The 25,300-nt window shown below is 40.0% G+C and overlaps 1 protein-coding gene across 1 annotated transcript in view; it reads left to right on the top strand.

Annotated features, from left to right (window-relative positions):
- pms1 (PMS1 homolog 1, mismatch repair system component) overlaps positions 1 to 25,300 on the top strand; it is a 37,710-nt gene that overhangs the window by 2,964 nt on the left and 9,446 nt on the right. The window contains exons 4-9 of the mRNA XM_036574076.1: positions 689 to 791; positions 887 to 1,050; positions 4,749 to 4,865; positions 16,205 to 16,327; positions 17,329 to 17,481; positions 17,565 to 18,391. Coding sequence (XP_036429969.1) covers positions 689 to 791; positions 887 to 1,050; positions 4,749 to 4,865; positions 16,205 to 16,327; positions 17,329 to 17,481; positions 17,565 to 18,391 — 1,487 coding nt within the window. The remainder of the gene's footprint in view (positions 1 to 688; positions 792 to 886; positions 1,051 to 4,748; positions 4,866 to 16,204; positions 16,328 to 17,328; positions 17,482 to 17,564; positions 18,392 to 25,300) is intronic.

The following is a 25,300-nucleotide window of genomic DNA, read 5'->3' as shown; positions in this document are numbered from 1 at the left end:
TCATGTTAATTCTTAAGTGTAAAGTGGATTGGATTGCTATTACTCAGGGAACTCTGCCTTCAGCAAATTACAGAAGACCAATCACTCCACAGTTATTAGAGTCACCTTGTAAAAAGTGCACACACTGCAGATTCATACTGGATTCAAATCACTACACAGTTATTACAATCAGATTATAAAAACTACATGCAATGAAGATTCATACTGGATTAAAGTCACTGAACAGTTTTTTTCTGTCAGACTGTAAAAGCTACATACATTAAAGATTTATAATGGGTTAAAATTACTGAACAGTTATAACAATTAGACTGTAAAAAAACTACACACAATGAAGATTCATACTGGAATAAAATCACTGTACAGTGTTTAGAGCCAGACTGTGTAAACTTGACTCAATTAAGATTCATACAAGATTCAAATCACTGAGCGGTTATTACTGTCTAAATGTAAAAACTGGTCACAATTAAGATTCATACTGGATTAAAATCACTCCACAATTATCAGTCGCAGACTGTAAAACATACACCTGCTGCGGATTCATACTGGATTAAAACCGCAGGTCTCATTCATAATACTTATTTTAAAATTACAATTCCTACAGTACCTCTACAGGTAAAGCGTGAATAGGGCTTATAATATAAAGTTGAAATAATACTTTTTCATCTTGTTTCTTGCTTTCCTTTTCCAGGTAGTTGTTACAACCAAAACAGCTGATGATGATGTCAGCACTCAGTATACACTTGACCTCAATGGGCGTGTTATCTCTCAGAGGCCATCACATCTTGGCCAAGGTAAGCATTTCTCAATCCACGATCATGTAGTTTTGGTTATGCTGTTACTTCAAAAATAAAATAACTGTGAAAAAACCTTTTACCTTTTTACACAGGAACCACAGTGTGTGCGGTAAAACTGTTCAAGAACCTCCCAGTCAGGAGACAGTATTACTCCACCTCTAAGAAGTGCAAAGAAGAAGTGAAGAAGGTGCAGGATTTGCTGATGGCTTATGCAATTATCAAGCCAGAGCTGAGGATCATATTCACTCACAATAAGGTTTGGACATGAGACCTGGATTTTCTCTTTTTCTTGCGAGTTGTAGGCAGTAGAGATTGATTACTGTTGAGTTTCGTGGTATTTAATGGTTTTTGCCATTTTTTTCTGAGAACATGTTTCAAAAAAAGTCAATAGTATTGACAAACATGTTCATATCATTCAACCCAGAGTGGAATGTATATTGCAGTCTTCAAGAAACTGAACAGTGACACAGGTTTCGTTGTTTTGACTCTGTACCTTTAGCACATTTGGAATGAAACAGAGGGGTCTTTATCTGTATTGGTGCCCACCACATAGGAGTAACAGACCTTTTTATACACAGTCCCTCATTTCAGAGGACCATAAGTAATCGGATAAATTGTACTTGACCATTCAAAACACGATGGTGTGGGACATTGTCAGACTGCAAACTTCTATCCACTAAGTTTTGAGGCATTTGGTTGGATTTGAACAGTTAAAACGCTGCTGCTTACGTCAGAATTCGTCCTGCTGCTGTCTGCAGTCACGTCATCAGTAAAGACTGTTGGTCCAGTTCTGCTGGGGCTGTACATTCCCAAGCCACCATGTTTCACATGATGAGATGATATGTGTTGGATCATGAGGAGTTTCTCTTTCTCCACACTTTCCCCTTTCCATCACTCTGGTGCAGATTAATCTCCATCTCATCTTTCATAATACTTTGTCACAGGCTGCAGGCTTTATATGTGTATAGTGAACTTTAATTTGGCCTTTCTGGACTCACAACACACTTTACTAGCATTGACTCTTCTCTCCCAACTTGTGGACCATAGGGCAGCAGTGGACTCCACATGCACGTGCCACATCTAGAATCAACTCTAGACCTTTTGTTATCCCTCTTCTCTATAAACTACTAAAGAAACAATACACAAATGGCCAAGTCAGCCAAGCAACCACTCAACACATTACTTGTATTCCCCTGGAAATTCAGTTCACCCAGTTAACTCAGTCTAGGTGTAAATACCCTCAAACTGAAGTGGACATTATATACTGTAAGCTTCTAAGTATTGTTCCAGTTCACATCCATGCGCTGGAGTACAGAGCCAAACCAACACACTTACAAATTATGCTGCACTTTTAGCTAATAGCCCTGTTACTGTTTGCAACATTGTAATACAGAGGGTTTTTTTAAAACTTCTAAATGTAAAGTACAGGAGAAACTGCACATCTTTTTTAGGTGTTCCAGCATTTTCCAAGATTTTTCCGACAATCTCCACTTCTCAAGCTGTGTCAAATCATCCCAATGTCACCCTGACATTCCAGAAATGTACACAGCTACAAATCAGTAATATACAATGTGATTTCAGCTTACAATGCAACAATATGTTACTTGACACTTAAAATCATTATAGTACATCCCCAGGTAAACCCTGAATAGGGCATATTAACTTTATTCAGAGTGGTTTGTTGTGAAATTCTCTGCTCTAGAGAAACTTAGTCAGAATTGTTTACAGTGGTGGTGATAGGAACCAGACGTTTGAAGAGTTAAATCTAATCTAAACCTCTAAAACCTCCCTCACAGAAAGCTATTACATAAAACCATTATGAGTACTATGCCTGATGCCTGAGAGATTCTTTTACGTTTGCTTTGAGAGAAAATTTTCGCCCAAACATACTTATCAAAATCCTTTCATGGCAGAGAGGTGCATGTTTTACCATCATCGACATTACATATAAAACTCAGAAGGCTTGTGTAGGTTCCCTGGTGGTTTTGGGTAGTAAATAAAATGGCTATATTGGTGTTGTGGGCATTGTGACCCCTGAAATCTGAGTGAGCAGGTTTCTGTGGAGCGGAACATTTCACATCAAACCACTCTGAATGACTTTGTTTACCTCTCAAAGACTGAGATTTTTTTTTTAAATCAGTGGATTTCCCCTTTATATATAGCCAATTATTGCTATTGTGTTGGATTACATGACCAAGGACTTCTGGGCAGGTTCTTTTTTGATGCAATAACATGTTTGGCCACATGGTGGCGTCATATATCAACAAATGGCCTACCCCGATCCTTCTACAACATTATGTATACCTAATGTTTACTCATAGTTATTTACTTGATAATGTCCAACTTCCCATCACTATGCTAATCTGACCAGCGTCGATCCCCAGAGCATCATATTTTTTCATACCTGGGATGTTTTTCTACGATGTTTGTTTATCGCTGTTACTGATAGTAGAAGTCATAAATATGTTCTTGGTTTGTTTTCAAAATCAGACCCTGTTAGCGGTCAAAGATAACATAAGACAAGCACGCCTGCCAAGAGATAAATTCTGGTAGCACAGTCGGACAGAGAGAATTTTCCGTCACCAATCACAGCTTTCCTGGAGAGCAGGAGCTGAAGTCTGGTACCCAGACATTTTTGTGTTTGACTTCCATCTATAATAACAATTTGAGGAATGTATTCGTAGTACCCATAAAGTGCATGTGGTTTAATGTATTGATCTCTGACAGCAGGCTGACTGAGAATCTTTAAAACAGCCTCACAACTTAGTGGATGATGGATTGTCACCGATTAAAGCTCAGCTTGCGTTCATACTTTACCATGTTCCAAATGCAGGGAGGAAAGTGGTCATCTTTAACTGGACTTTGTTCACATTTAGCAGTGCAATGGCTAAAGCCTAATCATATAAGGCTATGGCCGAAGGCCTAAGACTGTCACATAAGCCTAATGTAACAAGCAGAGCGGGTGTGAGGTTTACTGGCTTGATATTAAGTGCAATAGCAGATTGGTCTTATGAGATACGCAGCCATGGAAGTGAATGGTCCGTGTGACAGGTGGCCATGTAAGTGATACAGAACGAGAGTTTTGAGGGTGTATGGTTGGCTTTACGGTGACCCCATCTAACGTTTTTATTAAATTAATTTTGTAGAACATCAGGGGAGGAGCATACAGTAATATCATCCAATCAGCACTTCCAGTCGTATCTCGTGTCACAAACTTTGCACTTCGTCCAGTGTTGGGTTTCATGAGTTCTCCAAAAGCTGTTTACTAGAGTGATCCTTTTACACTCACCAAATTGTGTATTTCATAGCAGAGATGCATGCTGTGGACTGAATGCACCCCAGAAATCAACACCTTGGATATATATACTTGCTAGTGGAAGTGCCAACGACAGGCAAACGCATGGGTGTGAAAATATGTGTCCATTTCTAATGTAACTACTCTCCTTGCACAGAAATGCCACATGTAATTGTAGTGATGTATGGTGCAGTCAGAAACAGCTTCATAATGAATATTAACTGCGCGTCTGGCATTTTAAAAACGAAAGTTCGGTTCCACTTTATTGTCGTAATATCAGGGCCGCGTAATGAAAGTCTTGCTCAAAATAGCCATTAAAGTGTCAGTTTTACAGTGCAGGCCTCAGTGCAGTCATCTCCATAGATAATTAGTGAAAGCATGCAAGCACAAAAGAAGAATTAGGTAAAGTTGCTAAAGAATGCAAGCGCAATAAGGCCTGAGCCAGCGGCACACATTTTTGTGCCTTTGCACTCCTTCTTTTTTGCCACTGACAGGGAAACCTCAATAGTTGAACCAATCTCCAAAAGTGTCCAGGGGGTTAATTGCTTATCGAAAGGCTCTGATTGGTGGCTAGTGTGTGTGCGAGCACGTAATACCACAGGTGGTCTTATTTTAGGATGGGAGAAAATAGCTTGACCCGTTTTATCGTGTTGTTTCAGGCCATGGTCTGGCAGAAGGCCAGGGTGTCGGATCACCGGGCAGCGCTCATGGCCGTGCTTGGAGCAACCTCCGCAGCCAACCTGCTGCCCGTCCAGCATCGCCAGGAGCAACCAGAGGTCAGTGACGCTCTGAGAAAACATGGACGGAGTTATGGTTTCCAGCGAGAGCGGTGGGGTTCCAGCGCACAGCTAGCACGAGAGTTCAGAAGCTCTAAGACGGGTGGCTGTTGTTTCACTGTTTATTTCCCAGATTTCTTTTTTTTTTTTTACTCCATAAAATAAAGAAACATTGAGAAATGTACTCTCACCCATCTGTCCCAGCTCTGCGAGGGGAAAGGCGAACGTGTCGACGATCAGTCGACTTTGCCTCTCCCTGCAGCCACACTTTAAAATATTCCAAATGAATCAACAGTGAAGCCTTGACACGTCATGTTGTGCTGAATTTCACTTTAAAACATTGCTCAGCTCCTGCTGAGCTGCAGGGTTCAGGGACTCGTGTAACAGTTTCGTTCCGTACGGCTCTCCTGTCCCAGGAGCTCTGTTTTTCTTCTCTTTGCTTGTGCATTCCGCAGCAATGAATTTTTGCATGAATGACTCAGCATTCGGCCCAGGTAGCCCCTTCAATAAAAACCCCTACTCTCCCTGCCTGTGGGCAATAGTTGAACTTTGGTCATGCCTAATTTTTCTTTCATGTATGACCTGCACATGGCCCAGATTGAGATCATAAAAAACTCACAATAGAGGACTGTGCAAAAGTCTTGGGCTGAGCTATTTATCATTTATTTTCTTTTAAAAGCACCAAGATTAGAATAAATAAACATTAATAAGGAATTGTGATTTAACAAGCTCTGCTCTAGGAGGCCCAATATTTGCAGTTACCATCCAATACCCAGGACCTGCATTCTTCTAACCAGCTCACAAGATTTTAATGCAACAAAAAATGTTTGTTACTGTGTTAATTAGCCCTGGGCCAGTAATTAATCATATTGGATTTACAAAAGTGCCGATGTTATGCAAATTATTCATTCTTTTATTATCTTAGACACATGATTTTTGCTTTTTTATTGCTTAGTCTGTATTTAACTTTTTCCTTTGTACAGAATTTTCAATCTCTGAATCTGGAGATGTAAGGTTTTTGTGCGATATACATGAATAGTCAAATAATTTAAATAATTAATTGCAATTGATCACATTCTTTTGTATAGTAAATCACAATTAAACTCAAATGTGAAACTATGATTCTGAAATGTAGAAATACAAAATGAGCATCATCAGTGTATTTATTATTTTCAATATTTATTTATTATTTTCAACATTTATTTTCAATTTGTTTCGAACTGATTAGTGACTTAAAGTAACGCTCTGAAAAAAATAAAAAATGTAGCCATCGATACCTCTATTTTAAACATGCCTGCTGCCCTCTCACAGGGGGGATGCAGTAGTCTCTCAAATGGGATTTTCCGGTTTGAAAACTGGGCAAACGCTGTACTGATGACACATCTTCAACATGGGAATACACACTATGTGGACACTCTTAATTGTTTAGGTGTTCCAGCCACACCCATTGCTAACAGGTGTATAAAATCAAGCACATAGCCAAGCAATCTTCATAGACCTCCATTGGCAGTAGAGGGTTGTATTGAAGCAATCAGTGAATTTAAACATGGCATTGTTATAGGACGCCACCTTTGCCACATGTTCTCTCCTGCTAGATCTGCCCCGGTCGACTGTAAGTGTTATTATTATGAAATGGAAACGTCTAGGAGCAGCAACAGCTCAGCCACTAAGCGGTAGACCATGCAAACTCACAGAGCTTGAGCTTTGTTGTATCACTCACTACAGACTGCACACAAGCCTAAGATAACTATGTGCAGTGCCAAGTGTTGGCTGGAGTGGTGTAAAGCAGTCTGCCTGGAGCAGGGGAAAAAGTGTGCTCTGGAGTGATGAATCACACTTCACTATCTGGCAGTCTGATGGACAAATCTGGATTTGGTGGATGCCAGGAGAACGCTACCTACTGGAATGCATAGTGGCAACAGTTTGGTGGATAATAGTTTGGGAATGTTTTTCAGGGTTTGGGCCCCTTAGTTCCAGGGAAGGGTAATGTTAATGTTGCAGCACACAAAGACTTGTTAGACAATTAAATGCTTCCATCTTTGTGGGAACAGTTGGGGGAAAGCCCCTTCCTGTTCCAGCATGACTGTGCCCCACTGCACAAGGCAAGCTTAAACACAAGGTTTGATGAGTTTGGTCTGGAGGAACTCCATTGGCCTGCACAGAGCCCAAAACCCAACCCCACTGAACACTGAGATGAATTGTAAGATTCCAAAGTCTTGTGAAAAGCCTTGCCCAGAGGAGTGGAGCTGTTATAGATGCAATACCTCCAGATTAACTGGTTTTGGAATGGGATGTCCAACAAGGTCGTATAGGTGTGATGCTCAGGTGTCCACAAAATTTTGGCCTTGTAGTGTATTTCTGCAATAATTCTGCTAAAGATAATCTTAACTTTGAATTTACTTTATTGTTCAAGCTTAGCATTAGTGCCTATTTGTGTTAATTGTAATTTTTACTGTATTTATATTTACACATGGAAAAACGCTTAACAATTTTCCATGGGGGCTTTTTATCAACAGGGATACAGAGATGCTGAATCGCGGATGTGTGTGCGTAAATAGGTTTGGAGAAAGAAAAGCTACTTATTGTAAATGTGATGTGAATTACCAGCATGTGCCTTTTCACCCACAACAGACAGCGAAGGACTGCATAGCAGCATTGACATCTGTGCTCATTTTCACAATCGCATCAGATTCTTCCGATGAATGCAGCAGTGATTTAAAGCCGGCCTGCATGAGTCACATTTCATGTGAAGGGAATGCATCAGAGGGACATAGCTGGGCTGTGTTGGCCCAGAGCCACACCCCTACTGCGCTGGCACCAATTATACTTTCACAGGGCAGCGAATGCAAGGAGAAAGCATTCGCTCACATGGCAGGCTGTGTGGCATACACATTCTTTATAATTCCAACAGCCCGCCAGCCTCTGATTTCAGACCAGGTGGCAACACCAGTTCCCCACCACCACCTGTTTACCGCACCCTTCTCTTCCACTGTCCCTCAGCCACATGCACATGCATGCTTAGAAAGATTTAATGGTTTTCTACTTGGGAAAAGTTGCCGCACTGTTGGTAGTTGAGCTGCTGGGGAGAGCTGGTTTCTGCTTGGTCACGGCAGGTGTAATCTGCTCACTCTGCTAATCCCTCCTGACAGATGTGGAGCGTGGTTCCTAGGCCATTTAAAAAAAAAAACAAAAAAAAAAAGAAAACTTTTGTTGTTTTTGTTTTGGAAACCCTTCTTCAGGTCAGGTCATTATATAAGCCTGTGACCTCTGTTTCCTGTTGCGATAGCTGCGTACACTGTTTTCTTCATGCTTCAGCAACAGCCTTCCCATTATGAAGCCCAGTTCTTTCATTCATGTATTACAATCGTCAAGCGAGGCAGCGTAGGGGTCATTTACGTGTGGGACACGATGACACCAATTCCAGCATTTGGACATGATGCGTATCCTTGCCCTGTAGGAGGGGAAGCTATTGTTGGTGCACACATGGTGCCCTACTTTCATATCATGAGTGTCATAAGGAAACCTTGCATTTCCAAAGAAACTGTTTTTTCAGGAGAGGTGAAAGTTCTTGATCTGCCAAACCACCAACACGGCATGAAGGGGAGCATGATTAGTTGACTTAAAGGGACACTTTGGACGAAATCCAAAATTTAACCACCGATACATCTATTTTAATCATGCAGATTCGCCTCTGACAGGTGGTGACGCAGAAGCCTCTAGAGTGAGATTTCCTTATTTGAATACTGGGCAAACGTCCTTCTGATGACTTAACTTGAAGGCACATTTGGAAACACAGCAATGGGAAGTGTTTTCTCTAACTGGCTCACTTGGCAAAAAGAAGCAAGCTGGCTATTGCTTCTGGAAAAAAGCCAAATCTCCTACTGCAATCATGTAACTGTTTTCAGTTGTATTGTTATAGCAGAGAGCCTAGATTGCTTGAGATACAAAAAATGACTTGGCAGAGGAAGCGGACGAAATGCAAAAAATAAAATTAACGTGTTAGGTAGATACCTTACTATGGAGCCCCGCTGGTGACATCCTGTATAAACTTAGTAAGGCGTGGGAATGAGATGATTAAGTCGTGGCCACGACTTAGTAAAGCGTGGGAACGAGATCCTAATGCGTGGCCACGACTTAGTAAGCCGTGATCTCATTCCCACGCCTTACTAAGTCGTGGCCACAACTTAATCACCTCATTCCCACGCCTTACTAAGTCGTGGCCACACATTAGAATCTCATTCCCACGCGTTAATAAGGCGTGGCCACGCATTATTTTTATTTATACAGGATGTCACCAGCGGGGCTCCGTACCTTACCTCAATTTGCCTCTTTTTTGTTTTTTTTTTGGTTGAGCACTTATTGCTAGCATCCGTTTTGTGTTAAATAATCACAGTGTTGTTTACAGTCTGCCTTCGTGGATTTCCCAGTAATTCGGCTTCGGTAATTCTTAGTCAAATCATATTTTGTGCAATTTTTAAGTGAAAATAAGAGAACACATCCTCTACACACTTAAGTCTGGCATTTTTCTGCAATTGCTAGTCCACAATAGGAATTTGTTTGCCAAAGAAAATCATTAAATGCATTTGGAATTTTGCCAGTGGACATATAAGAGTGGAAGGAGAAGCAAACTCTCAGTATACACATTAAACAGGCTGTTATTGATACTGTGCCTTTAAGATTGATATACAATGCTGTGAAAAAAAGTTTTAGCCCTCAGATTCCCTCTGTTTTTGCATATCTGTTGTACCAAATAGTTTCAGATCCTCATACTAAAGGTAATTAAAGACAAGTTGAACATGAGGAAACACAAAAACACTTTTTTTAAACTTTTCAACAATCATTTCTTTTTAACAATCTTTTTTTTGCAATGCCTATGTCACCCATGTGAAAAAGTAATTACACCTCTAAACCTTGTAACTCTTTGTGCCACCTTTAGCAGCAGAACATATAACTGGGGCTTAGTCTTTCATGTTGCTGTGGAGGAATTCTGGCCCACTTTTGCTGTAGTTCTGGCCCAGAATTGCTGTAGTTCTGGCACATCGGAGGGCAATCAGAATCACTTTATTTCACCAAGTTTGTTACACATAGAGGAATTTGTCTTGGTGAGTGCACACGTGTGACCTTTAACATACAAAACAGACCAGATTAGCAAACATACTGTTAGCAAGCATTTAGCGAAGGGGAAAAATAAAATAAATATACATTAAATTGACAAAAAGAACAATGAAAAATAAAGATCCATGGAGGAGTACAGTGATCTGTACATATGGAAGTCTGATGGCACATACTATAAAACCTATTATATACAGAATATTACAGAATGATATGAGTATTTGCAGAAATTTAACATCTGTACAGTTGTGCTAATAGCATTATGTTCAGAGAAGTTACTATAATACAGTAAAGAGGTTTGTTGGGTTAGTTTAAGTTTGAAGTACGAGGGCTCCACTGTGGTTAATGAGCTACAGCTCTGGGGGAAAAACTGTTAGCATATTTGGTTGTGCTGGTTTTGATGGCCCTGAATCTTCTACCAGAGGGAAGTGGCTGGAAGAGGTGATGTCCAGGATGAGAGGAGTCAGCTGTTATTTTGCCAGCGCACCTCGTCACCCTGCTGTTGTAGAGGTCCTGAAGCACTATCAGACTACATTTGATGATCCTCTCTGCTGTCCTGATTATGTGCTGGAGTTTGGCTCATTCTCATGAGGTGGAGGAACTAAACCAGATGGTTATTGGATGATGTGAGGGTGGACTCGATGATCTCTGATTAGAACTGGATCATCAGGCTCTGTGACAGGTTGAATTTCTTCAGCTGTCTCAGGAAGAACATTCTCTGCTTTGCTCTCTTGGCTATGGAAACCTCTCCCACTTTAGATCCCTGGATATGGTGGTGCCCAGGAATTTGAGTGACTCTACAGTGGAAGTCACAGAGCCGTTGATGTTGAGGGGGGGTAGTGAAGGAGGGTTGTGCCTGAGGTCCCCCACCATCTCTACAGTCTTTTGCGTGTTGAGCAGCAGATGGATGCTGCTGCACCAGGAGACCAGCTGCTTGACTTCTTTTCTGTAGGCAGACTCGTCCCTTTTGGCTATGAGGCCCATCACAGTGGTGTCATCTGCAATCTTTAGGATCTTCACAGCTGGCTCCTGAGAGGCACAGTCATTGGTATAGAGACTGAAGAGAAGGGGTGAGAGCACTCCTGGGGATCTGATGTGTGTTTTTGAGCATGAACTGCCCACTTACGGTTCTGCCACAGCATCTCAATGGGCATCAAGTCCTAGACTTTGACCAGGCCACTCCAAAACCTTGATTTTTGTTTCTATTGGGCCATTCAGAGGTCAGCTTGCTCTTGTGCTTTGCATCGTTGTCTTGCTGCCTAAACCATTTGTGCTTGAGTTTCGGATTCTGGAGTGATGCCCGGACACTGTTCTGCAGGATTTTCTGGTAGAACTCACGGTCCCTTCAGTTATGATGCTCGAGCCCTGAAGCAGCAAAGCGTCCTGACACCATCACACTACCACCAAAATGTTTGATTGCTGGTATGATGATATGAATTTTTTCCTTCAAGAAATGAAATAATTTAAAAACTGAATGTTGCATTTACTCAGGTTGTCTTTGTCAACTTTAGTTTGAAGCTCTGAAACAATTAAGTTTGACAAATTTGCAAAAATAGAGGGAGAGGGCAAATACTTTTTCTCAGCACTGCATGTTAATGAGCACTATTCTGATTTGTTCCCCTCTGTTGTGGCTCTTTCAAAAAGCAGTCTGGGCTGAAACTCATGAATGAGCTAAACTGCTGTTGGCTGAATAGGTGTGTCTGCAGGTATTGTTTTTGTAAGTTAACAAAAGTAATGAATTAAAAAAAAAGTTGTTTTGACTGCTTAATTTTGATATATGAACCATGTATACTGGGGAATTCTATGGATGTATTTATTGGCCTGTAGATTGGAGGCATGAATAACAGTCAGGATTTGTTGAGAACGGTAGGGATTTTTAATGGTTTCATGATGTATATACGTAATGCATGCTGGATATTTTAGTAAGAGAACAATGACGGAGGAAAATGCAACAGCAGTAAAGATGCCATTCGTAGCATCTGCCGTGATTCAAATTTATATATATATATAAATATATATATATATATATATATATATATATATATATATATATATATATATATATATATAAATATAATATATACACACGCACAACCCCATTTCCAAAAAAGTTGGGACGCTGTGCAAAATGTAAATAAAAGCAAAATGCAATGATGTGCAAATCATTTAACCCTATCTATAATTGAAAATAGTACAAAGACAATTTATATCAAATGGGACGGGGGCAACAAAGGCTGGTAAAGTTGTGTAATGCTACAAAGGACACCTGGTGGTTGATTGACAACAGGTCAGTAACATGATTGGGTATAGAAAGAGCATCTCAGAGAAATTGAGTCTTTCAGAAGTAAAGATGAGTAGGGGCTCACCACTCTGTGAAAGACTGCACGAGGAAATAGTGCAAGGCACCATTAATGCTGAACGATATATACATGTTTTGGCAACATATGCTGCCATCCAGGCAACGTCTTTTTCAGGGAAGGCCTTGCTTATTTCAGCAAGACAATGCCAAACCACTTTCTGCATGTAATACAACAGCATGGCTTTGTATTGTTAGAGTCCAGGTGCTAAACTGACCTGCCTGCAGTATATATAAAAATAAAACAAAATAAAATAAAATTTCTCAGCTTCAACATCTGATATGTTATCATTGTATTATTTTCAATTAAATATAGGTTTTAAATTACTTGCACATCATTGAAGTTTGTTTTTATTAACATTTTACGCAGCGTCCCAACTTTTTTGGAAATGGGGTTGTGTGTGTGTGTGTATGTATGTATGTATGTATGTATGTATGTATATATATATATATATATATATATATATATATATATATATATATATATATATATATAATGTATCTGTGTGTGTGTGTGTGTGTGTGTGTGTGTATGTGTATGTATGTATGGGAACACCATAGCAATGGCCTAGCAACACCTTAGCAACCACATGGGATACCACAGCACCGGCCTAGCATCACCTTAGCAACCAATTGGGATTTCATAGCAATGGCTTTGTCAAGCCATCTAAAGTTCATGAACTTTCTCCTTCTAGTTTTATGCTGAGATGCTCTTTTTAGTGTGATTCTTTCCCCACTCAGTCAATGAAAGTGATACTTAAAATGTTCATAACATTCATATGAAGTGGAAAAGCAGATTTAAACACACAAAGGAATTACATAAGTGCAAATGAAATAATTTGAAATGGCAAAGAATTCGCAGTTATGTGTATGAAAACATGCCTGTGCGTTGCCATGCTCATGTTCTCTGTGGTAACACGTCCACAATACAGAGAGAACATTCTTCTGGCTTAACCAAGAGAAGAAATACTCCCACATGAGACGTCGCTATTGAGAACAGCATGCGTCAGTTAGACGAACACGTCACATTTACATAATGACTAGAGTGATGTTTTTGATTGGCTTGATATCACATTTTTATATATACATTGGGTTGCAAAAAAAAAACAAACATTTTATTTGATTTTAAGTATTTTAAATGAGTTTAATATGTAGTGCTACAGTGCTTTACCTGCTCCTCCTTCTGTTCTGTTCTTAGTACACAAGTATATCAGTATTCTTTTTCCTCAGTGCAGCAGTTTTGCTGTTTTTCTCCCTGGTCATATAGTAGAGCGTACAGCATATAGCTGTGCTGTGGCCAACATTCTGCAAAGCCCAGTCCCGGCTGAGGATGCATCTTTGTTTGCCATTTATTATTTATAAGACGTTCTTGGAATTGCTAAACATGTACGTGGAGATACAAATTTTTTTTTGTTTGTTTTGCCTAATGCCTGTCTGTTTCAGTAATCAGTCATTAGCCTATGAGGAGTTCTCCTATCAGGCTGGAGCCAATGCAAAGACCATAAGCAAATCCTTCTCACCCCCCAGAGCATCCACCTGATAGATGTGACACATGAGGTCATATTGGAAGCAGTGCAGCATAGGAAGTTTCATATAGGTTAGGAGGAAAAGGCTTTTTGGAGCAACTGCTTGGCATTATGATACCGGTAAAATACATGAGGGGGAGAGAGTAATGGCTATGCCATGAGGTATTGGCATCTCATACCAATGACCACAGCACAACACTGCTGAAATGTGTAATTTGGTTGTACCAAAGTTAGTTTTTGAGACAGTGATGATGGCAGTTTTCAGATTAACAAAAACATTTATGTTCCGTTTATTTCCATGAAGGAAAAACTTCTTCCTTTAAGCGGACTAGGTCAGGGATGGGCATGATTTAAATCGAGTGTAACCGCCTGTCCAGAAATGCTGCCCAAAATTCACAAAGTGATTTTGCGTTGGCAAATAAAGAGACTAAATATAAAAACAAATCTTACTTGAATTTCAGAGTTACAGTCAAATCCATTCCTTAGCAATAAGTGTTGCTTGGCTGCCTTTTCCTAACTTTCCTGGTAGGGTTCATCACTCAACCCACCAGCTACTTTGAAAGGAAGGGGTCATTTACTGGCATGCATAATTCCCAGTCAAACTGTTGTTTTCTCATGATGTCTAGTGGTAGGCCATTTCCACAGATCCATGTAAATCTGTCCATACAGTGGCTCAGTGGACTCTGCGAAATGTTACATCAGCTTCTAATAACAATAATAACTTTTAAACATGAAATTGTGGTGAATTTTACAGTAATTTTTATATAATCCAGCAAATCTATCTTGCCCCAGAAGAAGGCTTATTGTTGTCACAGTGTGCAGAGCATGCATCTGCCTGCTGCTGATGACTAACTAACATTAAGCAAGATTTTTTTGAAATGGCTACTTTTTACATACAACAGAAATAACCGTCCAAAACAGCTCATTTTGAATTTATCACAAAAACAATTCATTTGCATATATCCACCTATTCAACCTACAGCAGTTCAGCCCCACCCATTCACAAGTTTTGGCCAGAATTCCTTTTCGAAAGTGACTTGACACAGAGCGGCCAGTCAGAACAGAGATCATATACATGTATTAGTCTTAAAGGCACAGTAACCTAGACAGCCTGTAAGTGTAGTACATTAAGATTTGTGTGTGTCCACAATGGCTGTTCTGATTAAGGCCTAATACGTTTGTACAGCCCTATTCTGTAATGACACATTCGTGTGTCGTCTGAAAGAAATTACATATTTAAATAATAAACCAGTAAATAGGAGAATGTTTTTATGTATGAGGGTAGAGCTGGTTCCCCAGTTTTGATTTGTTGTTTGGCTTTTTGTAAAAGGTGTAATGCGTCCTTTTATAACTGAATCCCTTTGTTATCTAATCGCTCACCTGCTGCGGTCATGTTAAGTGTTTAGAATGATATAAGGTCAATTTGGATTGAGGAGTTAGGTTTTTTGTTCTGTGTCCTTGTGCTTTCCCAATGACATGAATTGAATTTCATGGCTGAGGGCTGTGTTGGCAGTGTGTCCCATATCCTGTTGTCCTGGAATAATGGACTCCATTCAGTGTGCGAAGCTCGAAGGACAGGGTCACCTGTGCCACGGTAATTGACAAATGTTGTAATGGCAAAGTATAGGTAACAGAAGCGCTTATTGTGGAAGTCACAATACCAGCAATTATGGTTTGAATGAGACGCCAATTAAAAAAGGCCTCTTGCTAGCCAACAGCTGCGATTGTTAATTCATAACTCTGTGCTCAAGCGTCCCAATATAGGAGTCATTTGGAACCGTTTCTCATCTCAACACTTTCCTGCTGTATAACTGCGTTGTGCCAAGAGTGCTGTTTTCATTGCAGCTTGTAGGAGCCTGGCAAGTGCCTAGTTACGAGATGACAAATGTGTTCTGACTAGCCAGTGAAATCGTAATTAGGCACTGAGAAGGGGTCAGAGACTCAACAGGGTGTAATTTTGTTTGTTTGGAAAAAGCTCATGCAGGCCTTAATGTGTGCTGACAATTTATGAGGATGGTAGGCGTCAAGAGGAAAGAGATTGAGGTTGAAGACTCTATTAAAATAGGCATAAACTGGATTCTGTCTGGGGTCTTTCTTGTAGTCAAGACAGAAATGTCACTGAGAATAAGTGTCCCTGACAATTGTGTGCAGTGCTGTCGTTTGTGCTTGAAGGGCTTCTGTTTCATCTTCAGCTGTATTTCTTTAAGTGCAGGGAATTGGCTCTGAACTACAAGTGCTCATTAGCAGCCCCTGCTGGCCACAACCTCCAATAGGAAGCTGTAAATTGCTCTGTTAACCAGTTCATGAGCTGAAATGATTAGAACAGTTTTCCCCTGTTTGATCAGATTTCCATTGAGGGATACTGTCCTAAACCAGACTCCGATCTCAACTCGACAAGCTCGAGTACCTCGGACAAGACTTTCATTTTTGTGAACGGTCGGCCTGTGCATCACAAAGACATCCTCAAGGTTTGCTTGCTATTTTCTTTTTACCCTGTAAAATAGCTTTTATATTTGTGATTTTTAGCAATACATTTAATGTACAAGACTTACTTACAGTCTGTATGGGTCACAAACAGTCCAAAAACCCCTGGAGGAGCTGATTTAAACCTGTTTTTGGACTGTCTTGTGGTTTTTTTGTATTGTTTTTTTGTAAACCTTCCAAAAATACAAATTAATTTAGAAATTAAATTACAAATGGGATGAATTCTTCTCTCAGCATATATGTGACAGGAGCTTAAAATAATGATGAAAAATCTAATATGCACAATTTTCTCTTGATGTAATCGATCAGCTACTTCAATCAGTGTTTCATATTCAAATTTGGCTTCTTTTGTTTAGCGCTGGAGTTAAAAGGCTAGTCTTCCTAACAAACGCAAAAAGTCAATAGTCACCCAAATCTTTCTTGTAAATACATCCCCAAAACCTCCCTCAACTCGCATAAACTGCATCCAGGTTTTCATTAAGGTGGCGGAGACTTGATGTGTCTTAGGACGTCACACACTCTGGCATATGGACTGTGGAGTACATTAAGGACTTCTGTTTCTGTTTATATTTATAAGCATATACTTTCAGTTTTGATAAACAATCATTCATAAAAAGAGTCAACAGAAATCACAAACATAAACCATGTAACCAGTTGTTCTTGGAGCGTTCACCTGGGACCCCCAGATGTTTCAGATCTTTACATCAGTGTAACTTACAACACAAGTCCCTGAGGCCTAGTTTGAGAATGACTGTCCTAAACCACATCGGCTGGACCTCAGTGAAGAGGTGGATGTGATTTGAGTGAGATGTTTTGAGGATGTACTTACAAAAAAGATTTGGGTGACTATTGAGTGATTTCTAGTGGACACTAAACATGTTTTGGCTGAACGACATCCTCTGGGTTAAGTGGAAAAAGCAGTATGAAAACATGATTAGTTAGTGAAATTCCCGTTAATAACTATTTTAACTGCTTTACCCCTCAGCTGGTCAAGCAGTACTACGCTAACGCGGCTCATTCCAGTAACGAATCGGCTAGCCGCCGCTTCCCCATCTTAATGATGAACATCATCGTCCCTGCCTCGACTGTGGATGTAAACCTAACGCCTGACAAAACTCAAGTGATGCTACAGAACAAGGTATACAGCTGCATCCTTATGTTCTGGGTGAAATGTATGATGCACGACTCTGATGTTTTGTATTGCTGTACTTTTGTTTTCAGGATGCAGTGCTGTTAGCTGTGGAGTCTGTATTGATCTCTTTGTATGGTTCGTATTCTGTCGGTAATGACAAACAAGAAGTGGGAGATGAACACTCTTATTCTGCAGCTGCTCAAAACCCCGAGAAATCACCTGCACCTGAAAACAACACAGAGCCTGACAGAGCTTCTGAAGAAGTCGTAGCTCAGCCTAGCCTGGACAGCCATATGGTGGCTCCAGCACCACCTGTGTTGCTAGAACGTTCCACCACAAACACTAAGGAACAAATCAGTGAGACATCCTTGCCCGGTACTGCTAACACAAGCTCTTCCTCATCATCAGAGGACTGGATCAACAAGAGCTCGAGTTTTGACAGTGTTAATTTCTCATCGTTTGCTGACAATGTTGCATTGAACTCTACGGTCGACCCAGATCGCAGCTCGCCGAGACCCTCGAAAGATGACGGCGATCAAGGTCTAGGGGACGAGATATGTCCTGAAAGCTGGGCTATGGGTAGGGCTTTTACAGATCAAACCACAGGACAGTGGCTTGAGCCTGTGAAACTCCATTTGCCAGAAGCCCACCGAGGCAACGAAGTGCCAGACCCCAAAAGTAAGAGCAACAGTCCATCCAACAGACCCTCAAATGTGATAATGGAGAAAGTGGCCAAGCTGACAGCTTATGACCTGATCAGCAGCCGCTCCGTGCGTCAGCCCCTGTCCGCCTTCGCCCTTTTTGAGCAGGACACCAGATCGTCCGTCCTCCAGGAGAACCCACGGGCCAGTCTGCAGGATGTCACTGCTGCTGTGAAAGAGAGATGGGAAAGCCTTGGGGAGGAAGGAAGAAAGAAGTAAGTTTCCAGATTTCACTCCCTAAGCAGCAGTTTCCAGTTGTTGTGATTCACTCTCTTGGTTTAGGAAAAAAAGGGGGGTGAGGGAATAGACCTGCCACTTGCATGTATAAAATATAGCGTGGAAAGTCTGCTTGACTTGTTCACGTTGCTGTCCAAAGGAAGCGTGGTTGATATGAACTATGTTTGTGTCTTCCAGACAACTGTGTTTGATTACTTGGTTCGGTGGTCAATACTATTTTCCGCTGTAAAAGAGGTATTCTGGATTCCAAAGAATGCCATGGCGTATTTTTAACACCACAGGATCTTGAGTAGGTCATGATGTTAAGGTTGCGGTAGCTCAATCCATACTAGACATAACAAGTATCAGACATAAGTATTTTATTTTTGTTTTTTTTATTTATTTATTTACTTTACATGTGCTGAGACCAGCCTTCATTTAATTTCCAGTCAACATGGGAAGTTACTGAATTGTTCATTTTCCATGTTTCGTATTTCTGATGAGATGTAAGATAATCTACTTGCATAAAGAAGGGAAAAGTCAGAGTAAAATAAGCTTTAAAAAAAACATGAGTTTCTAAAACTGGAGTTGAAAAATTATTAACAATTACAGGGAAAATGTGATTCCTAACAACCATGCACGAAAAACTGTCCCCATCAGATAAACAGCACTTAAAGCTTTCATCTTTGAGAGAGAGGAGAAAATCAAGCTGCTTCAGATCTGAAAACATCCACAGGTGTTTCTGTCCATCCTTCCACTGTGAGAAGACGACTCAGCGCTATGGGTCTGAAAGGATGTGTAGCTGTCAAGAAGAAGCTCTTACTGAGAAAAGGAAATAGACAAAAAAGAAGAAATTTGCACTAGAATGTTGAAATTCTAGATCATTTAGACATCTGAAATGTGCAGTAAGTTTTTTTTGGACTGATGAGTCTAATTAAATTTGTAATTGGGGTTAGTTTTAGTGTAAGGTGCAGAAAGTGCACCAGTATCACTTTTTTCGTTCCGATAGCAATACATGATCCTTTAGTATCGGCCGATACCGAGTACCAATACTGATACCAACTCTATCTAACCAAACTCACCTATAAGTCCTGATATTTATACAACTACATTTTAAAAATATTTTATTTTGGTAAAATCGATGTTCTGTGTCACAAATAAAACACACTCAGCTTGGCTAGATGGCATTTACTTGTTGAATTATATTTATTACATGCTTCAGAAAATGTATGTATGTTTATTTACAGTATATATGTAGTATTAACTATTATATAATTAGTAATAAGAACCATGTTTAACAACCTGTGTCAATTTTAAATATCTTTATTGTGCAAAACAGTTAAAAACAGAACTGAACACTTCAGCACACAGCAGCTTCTGTGGCTCAAAAACGGAGCTGAACGTTGTTTCACATCCAAATTTCTGAAGTCATTAGTCTCATACGTGCGTCTTGTTCACTCATGCTGCATCTCTGAGCGTCAGTTCAGTAAATATCGGCAGTATCAGTGACTGTGTTTTTTCTGGCTTGGATGAAACGACAGGCTGCGAGACTCCGCTGCTGAGTGGTACAGCTGACCGAAGGAGGCGCACCACAGGCATGGCTAGGGGATCCCCATTACCGATACCGATCTGGGTTTAAGTGTCAGTATCAGCGCCGATATTGATACAGTATCGGTATCGATACAGAACTAAGTGCAGCCAACTTCTAAGATAAAAAAAAATGCATCTGAAAAAATATGGGGAAATATCCCTGCTGATTTCTGAAAACTGAAAGCAGGTCTCCTGAAAGGAATGGAGGCTATAATAAGGGCAAAGAGTGGACACACAAACTACTGAAAAATGTGTTTATATTTAGTTGTTAAGCTTTTCTGTGTTTTCTCTGCTTTTTTTTTCCTGACGCCAAAAAACTGAAAAACTTGAAGTTTATTTCAGTTGCCATTTTTTTGCCGTTGTTAATGGCTGCTGTTGTTAATGGCTAATTATGATGTGATAACTAATGGCGAAAAATGTCATAAACAGCCCTCTAGAGTCATTAGTATATTATAACATCCAAATGATCTTTTACAGAGCAGTAAAAGCGTACATAAACCCTGATATCTTTTGATCTTCATACCCCTCCAACTACACTTAAACTAAAGGAGCAAACAGGCACTGTGAAACAAGACCATTAGTCCTCTCAGAAAGCAGTCACTCCAACCTTTCCCCAAGAAAAATTAATCCAAATTATCATAATTAAATGGATGGAAAATGTGTATCAGCATTGCCAGGGGCAGCGGAGTAAGGTATGGAAGGGTGTATGGAAAAAGACATCTGTTTAAAGCGCTGCTACGCATTACTGCTTGCTTCGGTAAGAAATGAGCCTGAGCTAATGCTTGGCTCATTTTCCTGCCACCGTTAAGTGGCACAGACTTCTAAGAATCGCATTTACATGAAGTCATGTTGCATGGGTGCATCACATATGGACCTGCTGTGCTAAGGGATTTGAGATTATTACCATGGATGTTCAGGGGTGCAAGGGTTCATAGCTTAAGACCTCCTCCCACACACACACATACATGCTCGTTCTCACTCTCTCACACACACACACACACACACACACACACTTTATATTTTGGTTGCAGTGGTCAGATAGGGCAATAAAAAAACTGGCTCTCTTCCAGCCCCTCTATACAAACTTGGTTCCCATCCAAAGTACCCATGCCAAGCAGGCGTCCAGTGCTTATTGCACAGTTTATGTGCATTTGATCGCCGTTATGAATTCCATTCTTGAAATGCAAACAGCATCGCCCTGGATTTCATCACAAGTGCGGCCACAGAGGTGCATGTCAGACAGAGAACAGTACCTGTTTGTTTCTAACGTATTTTGTCTGCACGCTGGTACATTCATCACGGCCTGATCCTGGCTACACTACATCAATGTCTTATTCATTATTATCATAGTTAAGAATGTTCAGCATGCCTGCTGCCTACAGTAGTGAAATCCCACCTGGAATCTGATCCCATAACATGCTTGATGTTAATAGCACCTTGTACCGCCTTAACTTCTAAATATAAACTGCGTGCTTAAGGTTCACTCAAATTGATTATAAAAATAGAGCATGCTGGAAGCGAATGATTTGATAAAGCTGAAATCATAAAAACTAAACTTGCCTTTATGAATCTTCTCTGACTGACAGTCGGAACCAATCGGTGAAAATGTGCACATGCTCTGAAGCCTGTGATCTCTGAAGCCAGTGAAGCCTGCCAGCATGTTTTCTTTAAGCACTTTGGTTCTTGTTTTAGAGTCTTTTTCTTAATGTCCTTGAGGCTGGAACTAATTTTAGACACTCGGAGGAAAGCTTCCGAAAACATCTCAAACATCTCAAGCAGCCAGATATCTCACAGAAATTCCGCTAGTAGTGATTTTGAAATCACTTTCTGCTCTCAGTCTGATATGTTTTGTCAAAATCTTCACACTTCAGTTATTTTGCCATGGAATGAATCTCTAGTTTCTTAGCAGTTGTTCTGTTCTCTGGTTAGTTTGACGCAGATTGCCCCCCTGCCAAAAACAATGCAGTGTTTGCATGTTAACTTGCAGATATACGGTCTCCTCAGTATGTATTGGAGTGGCAAGGCCAGTTCTTTTGTTGTTGCTACACACTGAAATCATTTGGGTTTGAGATCAGAATCAGAATTTCAGCTCCTTTTTCCTGATATTTACATCTAGATATGTTAATTCAGAACATGCCACCTTTTCTTTGAACCCACCCATTTTTTTTAAGTGAGCAAACGTATTGGAACATGTGATTGACAGGTGTTTCTTGCTGCCTAGGTGTGCCTTGTTAGGTGGTTGATTGTTTTAAACAGTTAACAGCTCTGAATGTTGACTCTTGGTTTGAGGTTTGGGTTTCACCTGTGAAGCCTGCATTTGTTGTTAAAAAAAATAGTATGAATCAACATGAAGACCAGAGAGGTGTCTATGGGAATTAAGCAAGTCATGTTGAAGCTAAGAATAGAGAGAGGATTGATCAGAGCCATTGCACAAGCATTGGGCATTGTTAATAAAACAATTTGAAATGTACTATGTACTAACAACCAGGCATCAAACAGGTCGGCCAAGAAAAACAACAGCAGCTGATGACAAACATTGTGAGAGCGGGGAGGGGAACGCTTTAGAACGACCAAGTCAGTCGCCAGATCTGTACCCAATTAGGCATTCATTTCACCTCCTGAAGAGGAGACTGAAGAAAGAACCCCTCAAAACAAACAACAACTGAAAGAAGCTGCAGAAAACACCTGGAAAAAAGCATCAGAAAAGAAGAAAGCAACAGTTTGGTGATGTCATTGCATTACCAGCGTTATGCAGTTATTGCAAGCAAAATATATGCAACCAAATATTAAGTGTTATTTGCTGTAATTTATTTTGAGACTATCTGTCCCTGTACATTTGCTCACCTAAAAATTAGGTGGTCTGCTACCAAATGTCCCATGTTCTAAGTTGTTTAGCACATCTAGATGTAAACATCAGGATGTAAAAGCTGAAATCTTCTGATCTCAAACTCAAATCTGTCTTCAGTGTATAGCCAAACAAAATGATTGTCCTTGCTGTTAGTGTAGTTCCAGAGGAGACTGTGTGTGTGTGTGTGTGTATATTTAAGCAATAGAGCACGAGAGGGGGTGTGTTATCATGAAATAACATTGCGGCTGTGATTTGGTTGCAGGCACGAGGCGAAGGCGTGTTTTAATGTTCGTAATTTCTTCCACCAAATTATAGTTCCTTAACAAGCAGCTTGTTGCTGTGTCAGACTAACGAGCTCTGCTCACTCGCTGCACAGTCTACTATAAGCCTCGCCTTTTGAAGTACGGACTGAGCCATAAAACTGCCTCAATATCAAGTTTAGCTCAGTTTGGTGAATTTTTGCTAGGTCAGTATTAATGTTGTTTTGGTCCAGCCAGTCTGTAAAGCATCTTACAGCCCATTTAGTTTGGCGAATGGTATTGGGTTCATTTCTGGCTGATTCCAGGTTGTTTAGCTGTTCTTCTGTCACAGCTGCCGACTATAAAGCTGCTCAGTGGGGATGACAGTTCGGGAATTTAGTGTAGTCTCATCTTCAGAGTCTGACCAAATTGGCGGTCGGTCAGATGTGATCTTAAAAGTGTCCATTTTCTGTTTGTGGCAAAGTAAGAAGTAAAAATGTTCAAATGGCTTGAGCGTCTCCTACAGCTGTCAAAGTCGTTTCTTAGAAACGACGTCTTAGCGGAGTCATATAGTGTTTGTGAAACAAAGTGATGTTATGGTGAAATAACAGCGCGGTTAAAACATGGGAATTTCAGCAAAAGTGATAGGGCTGGTTTACAAAATCCATAATTCGATTTGATTTGATACGATGGTGTCAGTGGTGTCAATTTTAATATAATTTTGCAATACATGACAAAAGGAAGTGGCTGAAAGAGTGCTTTATGTTAATATGCATGTTTCCAATTTCAGTTTATTACAGCATTTAACACAAAAAGTACAAAAGTACAATGTTTGAAACAATGCTCAAGCCATAAGCCTCAAGATAGCACACTAGCCTCAAGCTAACATCGTCACAACACAATGCAGTGCAATACAGTTTGATACAATACGTTGTATTGTTGCATCCTCAGGTGGTAGAGTTAATAAAAGTATCAGTTCATCAGTTTCAATATAATCAAATATTGGTATAGTTTTTTTATTAATTATAAAAATATGACTTTCTGGAAGTGAATGAATTTGATATGGCTGAAATCATGAAAACCTGAACTCCAGACTTGTCTTGATGACTTTTCTCTGACTGATATAAAAACTGAAATTCTCTTCTATCATCTCGTATTAATCTTTTGATAGGCATGTGCATATTTTCACTGATATAACCACTCGGTGAAATGACCAGTCAGTGAAATGTGCACATGCCTGTCTCCTGAAGCCAGTGAAGCCTGCCAGCAAGTTTCCTTTAAACATTTTTGTTCTTGTTTTGGAGTCTTTTTCTTGCTATCATTGAAGCTGGACCTAATTTAATAGATTTGGAAGCATCTGAAAAACGTCTGAAAAATGTTTATTATACCTCATAAAAATGCCTCTAGCAGCAACTTTGACATCACTTTCTACTTTCTGTTACTACAGACAATCATGGCATTTTTGCCATTGAATAAACCTGTAGTTTCTTTGCGATTAGACTGTCTATAATCTCTGTAACATAAGTTCTCTGAATAGTTTGAGGGAAATTACCCCCCTGTCCAAAAACTGCAGTATTTGCATATTAACCTGCAAATATACAGTCTCCTTCACAAGTTGGAGTCACAAGACAATAAAATACAATGAAATATACTGCAGTGTAGTTTGATAAAATGCAATATGCTGTACTGTTACATCCTCTGGTGGAGTTAATAGACGTTAAAAAAAAAAACATTCATCAATTTCAGTATAACCAGATAATACTCTATTGGCATAAATAATGTTTTTCACCATTTTTTTCGCAAGAACATTACGCATAAAAGTTAATGAAGGCCTGTAAGCGTGGTGTCATTACTTCATTTGGTAAAAAGTAGAATGGTGACGATATATCATTCAAGAACGTCATATGGAAGATGATATTTTTCTAATTGGATGCGCAGTGAACTACACACACTTTGGCACAGCTCTTAGTTGGCAGTGGCTTCCAGTGCAAGGGCAGCTCTGCACGTTCTAACAGGCCTCAGTTTTCTCTTTAGTGACTCTAAGTGACTTTTTCTCCTCAGTCCCCATTTTCTCACAGGTAGCATATGTTTTTTATCTCGGCCGTTTCTGAACCATTTTCTACGCAGTGATTTATAGCGCATCCCTGAGAGCCACTTAGATTCACAAGAGGAAATTGAATCAAGGTTCCTTAAGTGCATTGAGAATATTTAATTAGTCACAACTGCTGACC

Source organism: Colossoma macropomum, unplaced genomic scaffold (genome assembly GCF_904425465.1).
Source record: "Colossoma macropomum unplaced genomic scaffold, Colossoma_macropomum, whole genome shotgun sequence".
NCBI lineage: Eukaryota > Metazoa > Chordata > Actinopteri > Characiformes > Serrasalmidae > Colossoma > Colossoma macropomum.
Note: the sequence above shows the minus strand (reverse complement) of the source record. Positions and strands in the feature narration are given on the sequence as shown.